Raw genomic sequence first — 18991 nt, 5'->3', positions numbered from 1 at the left:
TTCACCACTCTGTGTGAAAAAAAACTTTCTCATCTCGGTCCTAAAAGACTTCCCCTTTATCCTTAAACTGTAACCCCTTGTTCTGGACTTCCCCAACATTGGGAACAATCTTCCTGCATCTAGCCTGTCCAACCCCTTAAGAATTTTGTAAGTTTCTATAAGATCCCCCCTCAATCTTCTAAATTCCAGCGAGCACAAGCCGAGTCTATCCAGTCTTTCTTCATATGAAAGTGCTGCCATCCCAGGAATCAATCTGGTGAACCTTCTCTATGGCAAGAATGTCTTTCCTCAGATTAGGAGACCAAAACTGTACGCAATACTCCAGGAGTGGTCTCACCAATGCCCTGTACAACTGCAGCAGAACCTCCCTGGTCCTATACTCAAATCCCCTCGCTATGAATGCCAACATACCATTCGCTTTCTTCACTGCCTGCTGCACCTGCATGCCTACTTTCAATGACTGGTGTACCATGACACCCAGGTCTCGTTGCATCTCCCCTTCTCCTAATCGGCCACCATTCAGATAATAATGGTGCTGCTGCCACGTGTTGCGGCAGGCAGCAGATACGACTCTTCGGTAAACTTTTGCAACTTTGTCAGCATCAAAATGCAGCGACACTTAGCGTACTGCCTAGGTGAGGACTGCTGTACGGTTTTAGCAGGTTACTAGACCAAGTGGACCCGTTGGGCCCAAACCTCTCCTGCATTGGTGCAGCACCCTCTCCTACCCCCCTCACTCCCGTTCCTCCCTCCCCCTCCCCTCCCCACTTCCCCTTCCCCCTCTCCATCCGCCTCAACCCCCCCTTATCCACCTTCCTCCCCCCTCCCTCCCTCCCCCCCACCTCCCTCCCTCCTCCCTCCCCAGGAGATAGATTTAAACTTTAAAATGTGAATAACGTTAAAAATATAACACCGATTTCAATAAAACTACGTGCTTTACCATTAAAGCGATGACGGTGAGTAAGGTGGGCCTAAAATTGTCAAGCTATCGGGTACCGTTTTGGCTGTAGTTCGATCACAAATGAACAAATAAACGAGAGTTTTAGTATATAGATACGCACAAAGTATTTCACTGTACCGAGGAACATGTGACAATAACGTATCAGTGAATCGTTGAATCACTGGCTTTTTCAATGGGAGGGGCAGTAATAACAATTATTCAAGGTGTAGCTAATGCTTGCCCAGTAAATTACTCAGCAGTTCAGACAGCAACTATGGAAAGAAAAAAAGAGTTAATATTTCAGGTCTGCTAGAAAACAGCGCCCTCTCAGCCGTCGGAGGGACCCATGCAGCTAGGACGGACCAGGCTGACTCCGGAGCGGCGACAGCGCCGCCTGAAGAACGGAGCCTGCTTTTACTGCGGTCAACAAGGACACCGTCTGGCTGACTGCTCGGTAAAAGGGGGTGGCTCACCAGTGAAAAGGAGGACACTGGTGAGTCAATTCCCCGTTTCGGACTTACCTCCTCGACCTCTGACACAGGCAACCCTCACTCTGAATCAGCAAATTGTGACTCAATATCAATAGTCAATAGTCATTTATTTGTCACACACACATAAATGTGTAGTGAAATGAAACATGACCCGCAGTTGAACAATAAGACCAATAAGAATAATCAATAAAAATGCAATAACACATACAATCACAAACCAACACCAAACAAAAAGAAACATCCATCACAGTGAGTCTCCTGCAGTCCCTCCTCACTGTGATGGAAGGCCACAATGTATTTTCTCTTCCCCTGCCGTCTTGTCCCGAGGTCAGGCTGTTGTCGTTGCCACGTCGGGGCGGTCGGGGCTCCCGACATTGAAGCCCCCGCTGGGCGGTGAAAATCCCGCGGCCTATTCCAGGCCGCGCCGGACGGTGAAAGGTCCTCAGCGGGCCGACCCAAGCCCTGCGATTCGGGGCGGGCGAACACGCTGCCGCTGCCGGAGCTCCCAATGTCGACTTGATCGACTCCGGAGCCAACGAGAGTCTCATGGACTGGACTCTAGCTCGATCGTGTAAGGTTAAATCTGTGCCCTTGTTGCAACCTATTGTGGCGAGCGCTTTAGATGGACGTCAGTTGTTTGAGATAACTCATCGTACAGAACCTGTCAAAGTCATGTTCAATGCTAACCATGTGGAGATAATGTCTTTTCACTTGTTTGACTCAGCTCAACATCCCTTGGTCTTTGGTTTCCCCTGGCTGCAGAAACACAATCCTCAGATTGATTGGCGATCTCGTAAGATCAGACGATGGGGGGTTGAGTGCACACAATCATGTCTTGTTGAACCAGTGAACAAAGGGGTGAGTTACGGGAAGATCGGGGCGGTTTTGGGAATAACTGTTCTTAAATCTGAAGAAATAAAGATTTCTAATGATGATGATGACTATCCCGATCTGTCGAAGGTTCCACCCTGTTACCATGAACTGAAGGAGGTGTTCAACAAGTCCAGGGCCACCACCCTACCTCCTCATCGACCTTTCGACTGCGCTATCAACCTGCTGCCGGGGGGCCCTATTCCCAAGGGGCGACTGTACACCATATCCGGCCCCGAGAGGAAGGCGATGGATGAGTACATTGAGTCCTCCCTGAGGACGGGCATTATTCGCCCGTCCTCCTCGGCAGCAGGTGCGGGGTTTTTCTTTGTGGGCAAGAAAGATGGGTCACTTCGTCCCTGCATAGATTACAGCCCCCTAAACGAGATTACGATCAAGAATCGTTACCCACTTCCTTTGATGTCTTCTGCTTTTGAACTGTTGCACAAAGCCAAAGTATTCACTAAACTAGACTTAAGGAATGCATACCACCTAGTGAGAATCAGAGAGGGGGATGAGTGGAAAACTGTGTTTAACACCCCTAACGGGCACTACGAGTATTTGGTGATGCCGTTCGGGTTAACCAATGCCCCCGCAGTCTTCCAAGCTTTTATGAACGAGGTCCTCAGGGAATTTCTCAATGAGTGTGTTTTTGTCTACCTTGATGACATTCTTATCTTCTCTCCAGACATACAGTCTCATGAGCGTCATGTCAAGTGTGTGTTGCAGAAGCTCCTAGCTAACCGTCTGTATGTGAAGGCCGAGAAGTGCGACTTCCACGCAAACACAATGTCCTTTCTGGGCTACATTATATCGGCCGACCACATCCAGATGGACCCTGATAAGGTCAGTGCGGTGGCCAATTGGCCCACCCCCACTAACAGAAAGAAGGTGCAACAGTTTCTCGGATTTGCAAACTTTTACAGATGTTTTATTAGAGACTTCAGTGCTGTTGCTGCTCCTCTGCACTCTCTCACGTCTTCCAAGACCCAGTTCCAGTGGAATCCTCAGGCCGAAGCCGCCTTCCAGTGCCTCAAAACATTGTTCACCAACGCTCCTGTTCTGACCATCCCAGATCCCCAGAGACAGTTCATTATGGAGGTGGATGCCTCCAACGAGGGGATTGGGGCGGTACTTTCCCAGAGAGCGGAGAAGGACAACCGGATTCATCCCTGCGCCTACCTGTCACGTAAGTTGACCCCAGCAGAAAAGAATTACGATGTCGGAAACAAAGAACTGCTGGCGGTCAGAGCCGCATTGGGGGAGTGGAGGCACTGGCTGGAGGGGGCCGAGCAGCCTTTTCTGGTATGGACAGATCACAAGAACCTGGAATACATCCGTAAAGCCAAGAGACTCGACTCACGTCAGGCCAGATGGACTCTGTTTTTTAGTAGGTTCAACTTTTCTCTGTCTTACAGGCCCGGTTCCCAGAACACAAAACCAGACGCCCTGTCCCGACTTTATGACCCTGAACCTGATACCAGAGAACCCGAACCCATCCTGCCACTTAACCGTGTGGTAGGAGCGGTGTCTTGGCAGATCGAAACAGATGTGAAGCAGGCTAATGATGAGACTCCAGCACCGAGTGGCTGTCCTACTAACCGTTTGTCTGTTCCTGTGACATTACGCCCCCAGGTAATCCACTGGGCTCACACGTCCCTGCTCACATGCCATCCAGGTGCCAAGAGAACTGTTTTTGTGGTTAAACAGCGTTTTTGGTGGCCTTCACTTGAGAAGGATGTAGCTGAATATGTGGCCACCTGCCCTGTCTGTGCAAGGAGCAAGCCCTCCAGACAAGCCCAAGCGGGCCTGCTGCACCCACTTTCAGTCCCTCAGAGGCCCTGGTCCCACATCTCCATTGACTTTGTTACTGGGTTGCCGGCCTCCAAAGGTAACACAACTGTCCTGACGGTGGTAGACCGATTTTCAAAGATGGTACATTTTATCGCTGTGGCCAAGCTCCCCTCTGCCAAAGAGACGGCAGAGGTAATGATGTCTCACGTTTTCCGTATCCATGGTTTCCCTACAGACATTGTCTCGGATCGAGGCCCTCAGTTTGTGTCCAAGTTTTGGAGTGAGTTTTGTTCCCTCATAGGTGCCACCGTCAGCCTGTCTTCTGGTTACCATCCGCAATCCAATGGCCAGACTGAGCGGATGAACCAGGAGCTCGAGACCTGCTTGCGCTGTCTGGTCGCGCAGAATCAGACCACTTGGAGCGACCATCTCATCTGGGTCGAGTACGCACGCAACACGCTTCCTACGGCTGCCACGGGACTCACTCCCTTCCAGTGTGCCTACGGCTATCAGCCCCCCTTGTTCTCGGCTTATGAGGGTGAGGTGACGGTGCCTTCTGCCCACGCCATGATCCGACGCTGTCGCCGAATCTGGGATGGAGCTCAGACGGTTCTACTCCGGGGTCAGTCCCGGATGAAAGCGGCAGCCGACCGCCACCGCAGATCCGCTCCGCATTATCGCCCAGGCCAGAAGATATGGCTGTCTACAAAGGACTTGCCACTTCACGTCGACGCCAGAAAGCTGGCTCCAAGGTTCGTGGGTCCATTTACCATTTCGAAAGTCATTAACCCTGTTTCGGTCCGTCTACAACTCCCCAGGTCATTAAGGGTTCACCCAACATTCCACGTCAGCAAAATAAAACCGGTCAAGGAAAGTGCACTTGTGCCCGCCTCCAAGCCCCCTCCACCCCCCCGGCTCGTCGACGGTGGTCCGGTCTACACAGTTAAGGCACTTCTTGCAGTCCGCAAGAGAGGTCGCGGTCGCCAGTTTCTGGTTGACTGGGAAGGCTATGGTCCTGAGGAGAGGTGCTGGATTCCTGCCAGCTTCATTTTGGACAAGACTTTGATCAAGGACTTTGACAAGACTCATCCTGACCAGCCTGGACCGTCAGGAGTAGGTCCTAAAGGACTGTAATGTCCCGTCATATCTGTTAGTCTTGTGTCATGTTCTGTGTTTAGATTCCCATGTCACGTCATGTCACGTCATGTCCACGTCTTGTCCTTAGTGCGGTTCGTCAAGTTAAAATCACTCATGTCAAGTCTCGCGCTCACTTCCTGTTTTAAGGTGAAACTTACCTCTTATCTCATTTCAGGTCCCTTGACTTCCTGCCATTGTAATTGTCAGCCCCGCCTTGATTGTTTCCACCTGTGTGCCCTTACCTCATGTATATATAGTCCACGCCTCCCTTTGTCCTGTGCCAGTTCGTCTTGTGCTCTCGGTCATTGATTCTCAACTTACCCGCATTGTTTCCAAGTTCTTGTCAAGTGTAGTATAGTTAGTGAGTATCCTAGTAAGTATTTTTGTAACTAATGTTTTTGTAGCTAAGTAAGTTTAGGGTTTTGGTTTGTATCGCAGTGTTCTTTAAATTTGGAAATTAAAGAACGCCTCAGAACGTAACAAACATAAACACTGTCAAGAGCCAGTTGATTCAGTCATAGAGTGATACAGCTTGGAAACAGGCCTTTCGGCCCAACTTGCCCACACTAGTCCCACCTGCCTGCGCTTGGTCCATATCCCTCCAAACCTGTCCTACCCATGTGCCTGTCTGACTGTTTTTGAAATGTTGAGATGGTCGCTACCTCAACAACTCCCTCTGGCAGCTCGTTCCATACATCCACCACCCTTTGTGCAAAAAGGTTACCCATCAGATTCCTATTAAATCTTTCCCCCTTCACCTTGAACCTATGTTCTCTGGTCCTCGATTTGCCTACTCTGGCCAAGAGACTCTGTGCATCTAACCGATTGATTGCTCTCATAATCTTATACACCTCTATAAGATCACCCCCTCATCCTTCTGCTCTCCAAGGAATAGAGTCCCAGCCTACTCAACCTCTCCCTTTCGCTCAGACCCTCAAGTCCTGGCAACATCCTTATAAATCTAAGACAGATGCAAAATACTGGAGTAACTCAGCGGGACAGGCAGCTTCTCTGGGATAGAAGGAATTTTGGGTCGAGACACTTCTTCAGACTGACAATAGGTGGAGGAGTAGGCCATTAGGCCCTTCAAGCCAGCACCACCATTCAATGTGATCATGGCTGATCATTCCCAATCAGTACCCCATTCCTGCCTTCTCCCCATACCCCCTGACTCCGCTATCCTTAAGAGCTCTATCTAGCTCTCTCTTGAATGCATTCAGAGAATTGGCCTCCACTGCCTTCTGAGGCAGAGAATTCCACAGATTCACAACTCTGACTGAAAAGGTTTTTCCTCATCTCCGTTCTAAATGGCCTACCCCTTATTCTTAAACTGTGGCCCCTTGTTCTGGACTCCCCCAACATTGGGAACATGTTTCCTGCCTCTAACGTATCCAACCCCTTAATAATCTTATACGTTTCGATAAGATCCCCTCTCATCCTTCTAAATTCCAGTGTCATTCCAATTTCTCTGTAAATTCCAATTTCTCTTCTCTGCAATCTTCTCTGCACCCTTTTCCAGCTTGATAACACTGCTACCTGGCTAGTCTGCTTCTGGGGGGGATGCAAATTTTTGCGTGTGCAGTAGACTTGGCAATAATCCCAAGCATTACATTAGTATTTGTTGCTGTTTGCATTCAACCCAATCTGTCCCCAATTAGCTGGTATTTGGGAGCAATGTGGACTGGTCTTGGCGCGGGATCGTCTGGGAGTTGTAGTTCAGTCGCGGTCGGAGCCGCTGGAGCCCGCGGCGAGGAGGACTACAAAGACCGGCGTGCTTTGCGGAGGCTCTGCTCTGCTCTGCTCAACCCGACCCGTGGGTGGAGTGGGTCGCAGTCAAGACAGGTGCAGCAGAGGCAGAGGGGACAGAGGGAGAGAGGGGACTGCTGCTGCTGCTGCTCTGGCTGCAAGGTCGTGCCATCAATACATGCACCCCCCTCCTCCTGCATTGAAGCAAAAGCAACAACAAATAAGCAATAATTGCAAAAAAAATGGACAATTCTGGCAAAGAGAAAGAAGCTATGCAGCTGATGGCTGATGCTGAGAAGAAGGTGAAGTCGTCGCATTCATTTCTAGGAGGCTTGTTTGGGTAAGAGATGCTGCTGAGCAATAAACAGGGGTGAGGGTGGGGGTGTATTTACACTGCAAACCCAGCCTTGCTTGGGGAGGGTGGAGAGCTGGTATTTTTGCAAGCTTGCTTTTATTTTGCATTGCATTGCATTTATCAGGGTGGTTGGTGGTGGTGGTGATGGGGGCAATCATCATTTTGCATAAATGGCAGCACAAAACAATGCATTGCATGTTTATTCCCTGTGTGGCAGAGGGAGAGAGAGAGAGAGAGAGAGAGATGCAAAATCTGATTACACTGAGTAATTCTGCAGATGCAATCTTCTTTGAAAACACTGCAGTGTTTAGTCTGCCATCTTTTTTCTTGTAAATCTTGAATGCCAGAATAATTTAAGGGTTGGGATGAAAAGAGGGAGGGGGGGGGGGCATAATAGATGTTTGTCCTTTGTGTGCATGCATTGCAAGTGTAGAGTGCTGCTGCGTGTAAATTAATTGGGAAATTATCTATTCCCTCTGGGGGGTTGTTTTGTTTTTTTTGCCCCTTTAAGTTGTTGAACAAGAAGAAGGCTCGTTTGCTTAGAGCAAAAAGGAAACATGTATCAGGCTGAGATAGAAGCTACTGACCAGTCAGTGATATTGGCCCTTGACTGTCACGTTTACAGTATTTACATGGATTTGGGATCATAGATCATGAATGGGCAGCCATAATCGCACAAAAATAAATAGATGGATTCTCCAGGGGTATTGAATTTAAGAAATAACTTTATTCTTTGAAAGATTATTATTGATGTTTGACTGGAGAAAGAACCAATCATAATGACTTGCATCTATACTGTTTGTGCAGCAATCAACCAGAACCAAATCATATTTTGAGATTTAATTGTAAAACTGTAATGACTTAGTAAGGAAGGGAGATTAATTGTTTTGCTGAGCATGGTACAGTACAGCACAGGAACAGGCCCTTCAGCCCACAATGTCCTTGATGCCAAGATAAGCTAATTTCATCTGCCTATTCGTGATCCATATCCCTACATAATATCCATGTACGTGCCTATGGAAAAAGTCTCTTAAATGCCACTATTGCGTGTGTCTCCACCCTTTGCGTTTAAGAGGCTTATGGTTATTGATGGGCACGTGGATATGCAGAAAATGAAGGAATATTTCCTCCATTGTGTGTGTGTGTGTTTAAAAAAAAATGACTGTAATTAATCCACATAAATCCATTTGGAGAACTAGCAGTGTACCGTTTAATAGTAAAAACCTGAGTATGCGTTCAGAACAAATTGGCTAAAAGCCATTCTTTTCTCCTCCTTTGCAGCATTCCTGTGGTATCATTGCCAAGTATTATCTAGTTCTTCAGCTAAGTGGTTGTTTATCTGTGATCTTTATGGGTGAACGTCAGCAAAGTTTTTGGCTGCTGTGGCCACCGCGAACCATTCCAGTCCTTTGCTCACCTGATAATTACACAAACACACCTTTCCATGGGAAAGGGGTTTCACTGAATTATAGGCAGTGACAAGGACTCCGAATAGTGAAGGGCCTGGGTAGAGTGGATGTGAAGCAGATGTTTCCACTAATGGGACAGTCGAGGACCAGAGGCCATAGCCTCAGAATAAAAGGGCGTACCTTTATAACAGAGCTTTATTTGTCATTCGGTACCGAGGTACCGAACAAAACTACATAGCAGTCATACAAAAAAAGAACACAAGACACATGACCCCAACACAAACGTCCATCACAGTGACTCCAAACACCCTCTCACTGTGATGGAGACAACAAAACTTCCACTCTCTTAGAAAGGAGATGAGAAGGAAAGGTCACCCATCCTTTCTCTCCAGAGATGCTGTCTGTCCCGCTGAGATACTCCAGCATTTTGTGTTTACCTTTGAGGAATTTCTTTGACTAAAGAAGGCGGTGAATCTGTGGAATTCATTGCCACAGGCTGTGGAGGCCAACTCAATAGATATTTTTAAGGTGGAGATTGATAGATTCTTGATTAGCAACGGTGTCAGGGGGGATATGGGAAGAAGGCAGGAGAATGGGGTTGAGAGGAAAAGATAGATCAGCCGTGATTGAATGGCGGACTAGACTTGATGGGCCGAATGGCCTACTTCTGCCCCTCCAACCTATGAATGTATGAGATTATCACCCTTGTTTAACCCAATTCTAGTGATCCTTCCAATATCTCAGCAGAGGGATTTAATTGAACCAAGCCAGGAATTACACAAGGAACTGGAGATACTGGCTTACAAAAAAAAGACACAAAAGTGTTGGAGTAACTCAGCTGGTCATGCATCATCTCTGGAGAACGTGGATCGGTGAAGTTTCGAGTTGAGACTCTTCTTCAGAGGCTCCTGACCCGAAATGTCACCAATCCATGTTTTCCAGAGATGCTGTCTGATGTACTGAGTTATTGCAGCACTTTGTCTTTTTTTCTCCAAGAATTATACTTTGGACTTTTCTGTCTGTTGATCCTGGTTACTAATTGGATGAATTTTGACTTTTGTCATTGGAGAATTAACAGGGACAGGTAAAATACTTTATTCATAATTTATGCCTCAAAAGTTTGCTTGAATTTAAGCCATAATTTTGTTGCTTCATCTGGGATCTTTCACTGCCATTTGCTTCCTGATAAACTCAAATCCATGAGCTGGTATGTAAAATGTTGTTATCAGCATGGAAAATTGAGAAACTGTGTACTTGTCCCATTAGCATCCAGTCTTTGCGTTAGATATATGCTGTGGAGCCTTAAGATTGCATATTACATTTACATCAATGTTTAACCTAACTTAACACTCTGATTAAGGATTTTTATCACAATGTTCTTGCTGGTGAGAAAAGACAAGTTTAAAAACAAAAGATCAGACACACAATGCTGGAGTAACTCAGCGGGTCAGGCAGCATCTCTGGAGAGAAGGAATAGGTGACGTTTCGGGCGGAGACCTTTCTTCAGACTGAGAGTCGGGGGAGAGAGAAATGAGGTATGCAAAAGGTTCAATCCGAGCCAGCACCGATGACCATGGAAAGGTTGAGCCCACAATGGTCCATTGTTGGCTGCGGAAGAGTCTCTTTGGACCTTTTGTGTCTATCTTTGGTGTAACCCAGCATCTGCAGTTCCTTTCCTACCCAAGTAACAACAAAATACCAAATGTAGAAAGAAATCACCCGAGATTCACGAACCATAACAGGCACAACCCTGGGCTTTTCTGCACTGAGCATTGAGGTAACTGAAACACAGATTGTATTAATTCAGACCATTGATGCCTCCTCGTCTTAATCTGAACTTGAGTTGCATTTTAGTAACGTATAAGCTCCCATCAATGATTCTTAAGTCTTTGCTTTCCAGCTGTAGTGTTAGAAATAAAATAATGCTTTTTGTATGTGATGGAAAAATGTCCAAACAAAATGGAAAAGGGAAGTAAATAAAGATCTTTATTGAATGACACATTGACATTGATTATTAAGGTGCGCCTGGTAGGCAGCTCAACCAGAGGTACTGCGAAAGTGGGAAAACATAGGGTTAGCGTGAACGGATGATTGATGATTGGTGTGGAGCCGGTGGGCCGAGGGGCCTGTTTCCATGCCGTATCTCTAAACTAAACTCAACTAGTGTGCATTTCCGATATTTTTAGACTTTAGAGTTATAGTGTGGAAACATGTTCTTCGGCCAACCGGGTCCGCGCCGACCAGCGATCACCCCGTGCACTACGTGCCAGGGACAATTTACAGAAGCCAATTAACCTAATTGGACTGCACCTCTTTGGAATGTGGGAGGAAACCAGAGCACCCGGAGAAAACCCACACGGCAACACAGGGAGAACGTACAAACCAAAGATAAGAGAGCAGAGCAAGATAGACCACTCGACCCTAAAAACCGTAGTATGTCATGGCGCCATTTTAGTAGGCAGAAACTTACAGAAACATTTAAAAAGAAAAATAACAAAAATCTGTGAATTGATAGATGAGATATATTCTGCATTTTTATGGTATCATCACACGTACTGTTCCCCCACAACACTGATTACACTGCGAGAGGCATAGCGAACGGCGGGTTTTGCCTACTAAAACGCCTGCTGTATGTTGGATTGCGCAAGTGGAGGTCTTGGGTGAGAAATTAATGGTATAGAAGGAAGGTGGGATCGGGAAACAATCGACGGACTTGTGGTTATTTTTTTTAACATACATTTCATTTCAGAGGAAACTCCAGAGTAGAAGAAGCATGCGAAATGTTTGCGAGGGCTGCAAACATGTTCAAGATGGCTAAAAACTGGACTGGTGAGTTGCATATTCAAATCTGGGTTGTGGTTCACTGATTGAGCTAACTGATCAAATCTAGAAAATAAAGGTGATAATTGAGCAAAAAAACTGCGTTTACTATTCATGTTGATTCAGTAAGGTTAAATTAAATTCCACGTTCTTCAACAAGATAGACACAAAATGCTGGACTAACTCAGTGGGACTGGCAGCATCTCTGGATAGAAGTTTCTGGTCGAGACCCTTCTTCAGACTGGAGCAGCACCTTTTCACTTAAAATGGCAATGATTGTGCGTTTGTGTACATTTTCATTTTGATCCTGGGTTTCCCCATATCTTCAGTTTAATTTGGAGGTAGAGCATGGAAACAGCCCCTTTCGCTCACTGAGTCCACGCTGACCACTCATTCACCCTGGTTCTATGTTATTCCAGTTTCTCATCCACTCCCTATATGCTGGGGACAATATACAGAGAGGCCAGTTAACCTACAAACCCGCACGTCTTTGAGATGTGGGTGGAAACCGGAGTGGTCACAGGGAGAACGTGCAAACTCCACGCAGACAGCACCCGAGGTCGGGATCGAACCCGGGTCTCTGGCGCTGTGAAACACCAGCTGGACCTGAACCAGCTGAGCCACTTTGCCACCCGTGAGTAATCCAAAGAGGTCACTGAAGAAATCTTTCCTGTGATCTGCATTTTCGTGCAATAACACAAAGCTCCAGCCATTTAAAAAAAAAAAAAAAAAAAATGATAGTAGACAGACACAAAAAGCTGGAGTAACTCAGCGGGACAGGCAGCATCTCTGGAGAGAAGGAATGGGTCGAGACCCATCTTCAGAGTCAAGTACGCTCAGCAGACTTCACCTTTCGAAGAATGTGTTTGCAGAAGTGATTTCATTTTGCAGTGGGTCTTCTCCAGATCAGCCAGACAATTAAATGTTGCTGCCTTCGAGTCAGGCTGCATACAAAACCCGTGTCTTTGCTGTGTACTCGAACGATGCTCATTCACATTGACAGCTGCCAAAAGTGTAGTCAAAGTGCACCCAATTGCTTCGTACATTTTATAAGTAACTTGAGCAACACTCGTCTTCCATTTTCATGGTTCACCTCTCAATGTATTCTGACTCTCTACATTATAAACCATATAACCATATAACAATTACAGCACGGAAACAGGCCCGTTCGGCCCTACCAGTCCACGCCGACCACTTTCTCTGACCTAGTCTCATCTACCTGCTCTCAGACCATAACCCTCCAATCCCCTCCCATCCATATACCTATCCAATTTACTCTTAAATAATAAAATCGAGCCTGCCTCCACCACTTCCACCGGAAGCTCATTCCACACAGCCACCACCCTCTGAGTAAAGAAGTTACCCCTCATGTTACCCCTAAACTTTTGTCCCTTAATTCTGAAGTTATGTCCCCTTGTTGGAATCTTCCCCACTCTCAAAGGGAAAAGCCTACCCACGTCAACTCTGTCCGTCCCTCTTAAAATTTTAAAAACCTCTATCAAGTCCCCCCTCAACCTTCTACGCTCCAAAGAATAAAGACCCAACCTGTTCAACCTCTCTCTTTAGCTTAAGTGCTGAAACCCAGGCAACATTCTAGTAAATCTCCTCTGTACCCTCTCCATTGTTGGAGATTATTGTTGATTACAGTGTGAACTTCAAGTCATCCCTTGTCCAGTATTTTGAACTTGTGACCAGACAAGTGAGCCATCTTCTCAACAACATGAGAGAAGTCCTGACCTGCCATCTACCTCAGTGGAGGCCCTCTGACAATTTTTAATAAGATTTTACTGGACTTTACCTTGCACTAAATGTTATTCCCTTTATCCCGTATCTACACTGTGGACGGCTTGATTGTAATCTTGCATAGTCTTTCTGCTGACTGGATAGCAGGCAACAAAAAAAGCTTTTCACTGTATCCTGGTACACGTGGCATTAAATTAAACTTATCTAAACTATCCTGCATGTCGAAGGTTGATTTATTATGAAGCAGGCATTTTATAGCATTTTGGTTCTTTCAGGGAGACAGTGGAATAGATTAAATAAAGATAACATGGATTTACTTTTGATTTGCGTGAAAATAAATCTTCAGTTAAAATTGTTTTAAACCCCAGGATATGGATGGAAAAGATTAGAGGATTAAGAATGACGTTGGTAGCTTTTTTGAGTGTTTGGAAGGAAATGTCTAGTTACTATCCTGGTTAAATATTCAAATACGTCTTACCTTTAAAAAAAAATAAAATTATTGATCTAATTGAAGTAGTTTTCGTTCAAAGCAGTATGATCATTCGGCCCATCAAGGCTACTCTGCCATTCAATCATGGCTGATCTATCTCTCCCTCCTAACCCCATTCTCCTGCCTTCTCCCCATAACCTCTGACACCTGTACTAATCAGGAATATATCTATCTCTGCCTTAACGTAGGAACTGCAGATGCTGGTTTATGTCGAAGAAGGGTCTCGACCCCAAAACATCACCCATTCCTTCTCTCCAGAGATGCTGCCAGTACCGCTGAGTTAGATCAGCATTTGTGTCCACAATCATATATTAATTGGGTCTAATTTGTGTTTCAAAACCAGGCAAACTGCAGGAATAGAAAATGGATTTATATTGTAGAATAGCGTGTTGAATTGGGTAATAATACAATTCTGTTGGGAATTTCAGGAAAAGCAGAATAACAATGAAAATCAATCAGATTTGTGAGACACGACATCCCACGTACAAAACCATGCTGACTGTCCCTAATCAGCCCTTGCCCATCCAAATGCCTGTATAACCTATTCCTCATTTGACATTTCATAGATTTTAGGCTGGACAAACTTGGATTGTTTTCCCTGAAGCATCAGAAGACGAGGGGAGACCTGATAAAAGGGTATAAAATGATGAGAGGCTTAGATAGGGTAGACGGTCAGAATCTTTTTCCCAGGGTTGAAATGGTGTCCGGGGTTATGGGGCAAAGACAGGGGAATGGGGTTGAGAGGGAAAGATAGATCAGCCATGTTTGAATGGCGGAGTAGTCAAGATGGGTCAAATGGCCTAATTCTGCTCCTAGAACTTATGAAATGTCAGGTGAGGGATAGAATATACAGGCATTTGGATGGGCAGGGGCTGGTTAGGGATATTCAGCATGGTTTTGCACGTGGGAAGTCGTGTCTCACAAATCTTGATTTTTTTTGAAGACGTGACCAAAAAGGTTGAGGGCAGAGCTGTAGATGTGCATATGGATTTCAGTAAGGTATTCGACAAGGTTCCGCATGGTAGGCTGCTCTGGAAGGTTAGATTACATCGGATCCAAGGAGAGATAGCTGAATGAATAGCAAATTGGCTCCATGGAAGGAAGCAAAGGGTGATGGTGGAAGGTTGCTTCTCGGACTGGAGGCCTGTGCCTCAGGATTGGGTGCTGGGCCCGTTACTGTTTATTATGTACATCAATGATTTGGATGAGAACATACAGGGCAAGATTAGCAAGTTTGCTGATGATACAAAAGTGAGTGGTTTGGCAGATGGTGAAGATGGTTGTGAAAAGTTGCAGCAGGATCTGGATCGATTGGCCAGGTGGGCTGAGGAATGGTTGGTGGAATTTAATACAGAGAAGTGTGAGGTGTTGCATTTTGGGACGTTGAACAAAAGCACAGTAAATGGTAGGCCATTGGGTAGTGTTGTAGAGCAGAGGGATCTAGGAGTACAGGTGCATGGTTCCTTGAAGGTCGAGTTGCAGATAGATAAGTTGGTCAAAAAGGCTTTTGGCACTTTGGCCTTCATCAGTCAGAGTATTGAGTATAGATGTTCGGAGGTCATGTTGCAGTTGTGTAAGACATTGGTGAGACCGCATTTAGAATAATGTGTTCCGTTCTGGGCACCATGTTACAGGAAAGATATTGTCAAGCTTGAAAGGGTTCAGAAAAGATTTACGAGGATGTTGCCAGGACTAGAGGGTGTGAGCTATATGGAGAGGTTGAGTAGGCTGGGACTCTATTCCATGGAGCGCAGGATGATGAGGGATGATCTTACAGAGGTATACAAAATCATGAGAGGAATTGATCGGGCAGATGCACAGAGTCTGTTGCCCAGAGTAGGGGAATCGAGGACCAGAGGACATAGGTTCAAGGTGAAGGGGAAAAGATTTAATAGGAATCTGAGGGGGTAACATTTTCACACAAAGGGTGGTGGGTGTATGGAACAAGCTGCCAGAGGAGGTAGTTGAGGCTGGGACTATCCATTGTTTAAGAAACAGTTAGACAGGTACATGGATAGGACAAATTTGGAGGGATATGGACCAAGCGCAAGCAAGTGGGACTAGTGTAGCTTGGACATTGTTGGCCGTTGTGGGCGAATTGGGCCGAAGGGCCTGTTTCCACACTGTATCACTCTATGATCTCTGACTAGAGTCAAGAGAGTCTTATTGTCAAATGTCCCAAAACCGAGCAATGAGGGCGTAGTTTGAAGGTGAGATGGGCAAAGTTTAAAGAAGATGTGAAGGCCAAGTTAAATTAGAAGGACGTTCTTTTTGGAAGGAGGGATTTCTTCAGTCAGAGGGTGGTGAATCTGTGGAATTCTTTGCCACAGAGGCCATGGAGACCATCTGTGGATATATTTAAGGCAGAGATAGATAGATTCTTGATTAGTACGGGTGTCTGAGGTTATGGGGAGAAGGCAGGAGAATGGGGTTAGGAGGGAGTGATAGATCAGCCATGATTGAATGGGGGAGTAGACTTGATGGGCCGAATGGCCTGTTGTGCTCCTGTCACTTATGATCTTATGAAGTTCTTACACAGAGGATGGTGGGTACCTGAAATGGGGCAGTGGTGGAGGCGAATGTGACAGTGGTATTTAAGAAGCTTTTCGGTAGGTACACGGATATGAAGGAATATGTGCAGGCAAGATTAGTTTAACCTGACATCATGTTCAGCACAAACATTGTGGGCTAAGGGCCTATTCCAGTGAATACGACATGAATCTTGACCAGAGGCACAATATTGTCACTGACTTTTGACATCCGTGTCCAAAATCCAATGCTAAACATAGACGAGCTGCACTCAATATTTTTGATTTAAGTATTGATCCTAATTAGGTGATACTTTTCTGCAGTCTCTTGACATCAGCTATGCTGGCAGCTCGCTGATACTTGAAGATAGACAGGGCAGAGTATCTCAGCAGGGCAGGCAGCATCTCCGGAGAAAATAAATAGGTGACGTTTCGGGTCAAGATCCTTTTTCAGACACTGACCCATCCCGAACACAGGCACAGAAATGTCACCCTATCCATTTTCTCCAGAGATACTTTCTGACCCGCTGTTACTCCAGCATTTTGTGTCTATCTTTGGTGTAAACCAACATGTGCAGTTCATTTTTATTATATATTACCTGATAATTGAGCTGCAGCTTAAAGCAAAGATGATAATAACCTGGTTTGTTGTTTCCTCATTGTGACATTCTTTTAAGGCAAACTTAAAATACTCGATTTGTTTTTTAGCATTTTATTTTTACTACTTTTCTGAATGGAATATTAGTTTATAGCAAAGTTAAACACAAAAAGCTGGAGTAACTCAGCGGGACAGGCAGCTTCTCTGGAAAGAAGGAATGGGGGATGTTTTGGGTCGAGACCCTTCAGACTGGTTCAGAGCAAGGGAAATGAGATATATGGACGGTGATGTGGAGAGATAAAGAACAATGAATGAAAGATATGCAAAAAAGTTACGATGGTAAAGGAATCAGGCTGTTTGTTGTTAGCTGTTTGTTCGGGAAAACGAGAAGCCAGTGCCACTGGGAGAGGGATGGAGAGAAAGAATGCCGGGGCTACCTGAAGTAAGAGAAATCAAGGTTCATGCCACTGGGCTGTAAGCTGCCCAAGCGAAATATGAGATGCTGTTCCTCCAATTTGCATTTAGCCTCACACTGACCACGGAGGAGACCTAGGACAGAAAGGTCTGTGTGAGAATGGGAAGGAGAATTAAAGTGTTTAGCAACTGGGAGATCGCCTCTGGTTTATAGCATTTCCCCCACCACCCCACTCAAACAATCTACAAATGTCTATTTTTATGTGCCTCACATTTGGGATGATTAAGTTGCTTCTGCTAAAGATGATGTCTAACCCTTCCGGCTGCTGAGAACTGCACCAAGATCAATTTATTGGGAGTCAAAATGCTGGAGTAACTCAGTGGGTCGGGCAGCATCCCTGGAGAACATGGATAGGCGACATTTTGAGTCACCTATTTGTGTTCTCCAGCGATGCTGCCTGACCCACTATCGATACTCCAACACTTTGTGTCTCTTTGTCTTTGCCTTTTTTTTTGTAAACCATTATCCACTGTTCCTTAAATCTGTTGAGTTTGGGTTTGACAATAGACAATAGGTGCAGGAGGAGGCCATTCGGCCGTTCGAGCCAGCACCGCCATTCAATGTGATCATGGCTGATCATTCTCAATCAGTACCCCGTTCCTGCCTTCTCCCCATACCCCCTGACTCCGCTATCCTTAAGAGCTCTATCTAGCGCTCTCTTGAATGCATTCAGAGAATTGGCCTCCACTGCCTTCTGAGGCAGAGAATTCCACAGATTCACAACACTCTGACTGAAAAAGTTTTTCCTCATCTCAGTTCTAAATGGCCTACCCCTTATTCTTAAACTGTGGCCCCTTGTTCTGGACTCCCCCAACATTGGGAACATGTTTCCTGCCTCTAACGTGTCCAACCCTTTAATAATCTTGTACGTTTCGATAAGATCTCCTCTCATCCTTCTAAATTCCAGTGTATACAAGCCTGGAACGAAAGGATTATGGGAAACTGGCTCTGAACAACAGGTCAGCATCGATCAACCATGGTCATATTGAATAGCAAAACAGGCCGGGGGGGGGGGGGGGGGGGGCAGGGCACATGGCCTTCCCAGTTACTTTCGTGTGAAATTCTTGCAAGATATTTACCACCAACCTTGAGTGTAGTTAATTATCATGTGTACCGAGGTACATTGAAGAGCTTTTGTTGCGTGCTAACCAGTCAGCGGAAAGACAGCGCGTGATTACAATCGTGCTGTCCACAGTGTACAGATACATGACAAGGGGAATAAAGTTTAGTGCAAGATAAAGGTAGTCCAAAGTTCAAAGGAAGGTAGATAATAGTTCAGGCACCTTGTAATCAAGGAAAAGAGCAGGATGGGCATCCCTTCCAGATGATAAGCACACAATATTGATTAGTACGGGGTTATGGGAAGAAAGCAGGAGAATGGGGTTAGGAGGGTGAGATAGATCAGCCATGATTGAATGGCGGAGTAGACTAGATGGGCCGAATGGTCTAATTCTGCTCCTATGACATTATGACCTTATGACAATAAGGATTGCTTGTGTGCCTCGTGCTTTAGTTTATTCCATTTGGTGACCAGATCTTTAGTAGTACGGGTGGTTCACGACACCAGCCTGACCACGGGAGAGGACAGCAGGGGA

At 45.8% G+C, this 18991-nt stretch overlaps 1 protein-coding gene across 1 annotated transcript in view; it reads left to right on the top strand.

Moving 5' to 3' along the window:
• Positions 1-7030: 7030 nt before the first annotated feature.
• LOC144596799 (beta-soluble NSF attachment protein) overlaps positions 7031-18991 on the top strand; it is a 36912-nt gene continuing 24951 nt past the window's right edge. The window contains exons 1-2 of the mRNA XM_078405611.1: positions 7031-7318; positions 11492-11571. Coding sequence (XP_078261737.1) covers positions 7221-7318; positions 11492-11571 — 178 coding nt within the window. The 5' untranslated portion in view covers positions 7031-7220. The remainder of the gene's footprint in view (positions 7319-11491; positions 11572-18991) is intronic.

This window comes from Rhinoraja longicauda, chromosome 9, assembly GCF_053455715.1.
Source record: "Rhinoraja longicauda isolate Sanriku21f chromosome 9, sRhiLon1.1, whole genome shotgun sequence".
NCBI classification, from domain to species: Eukaryota; Metazoa; Chordata; class Chondrichthyes; order Rajiformes; family Arhynchobatidae; genus Rhinoraja; species Rhinoraja longicauda.
This window is presented reverse-complemented; position numbering and strand designations above follow the sequence as displayed.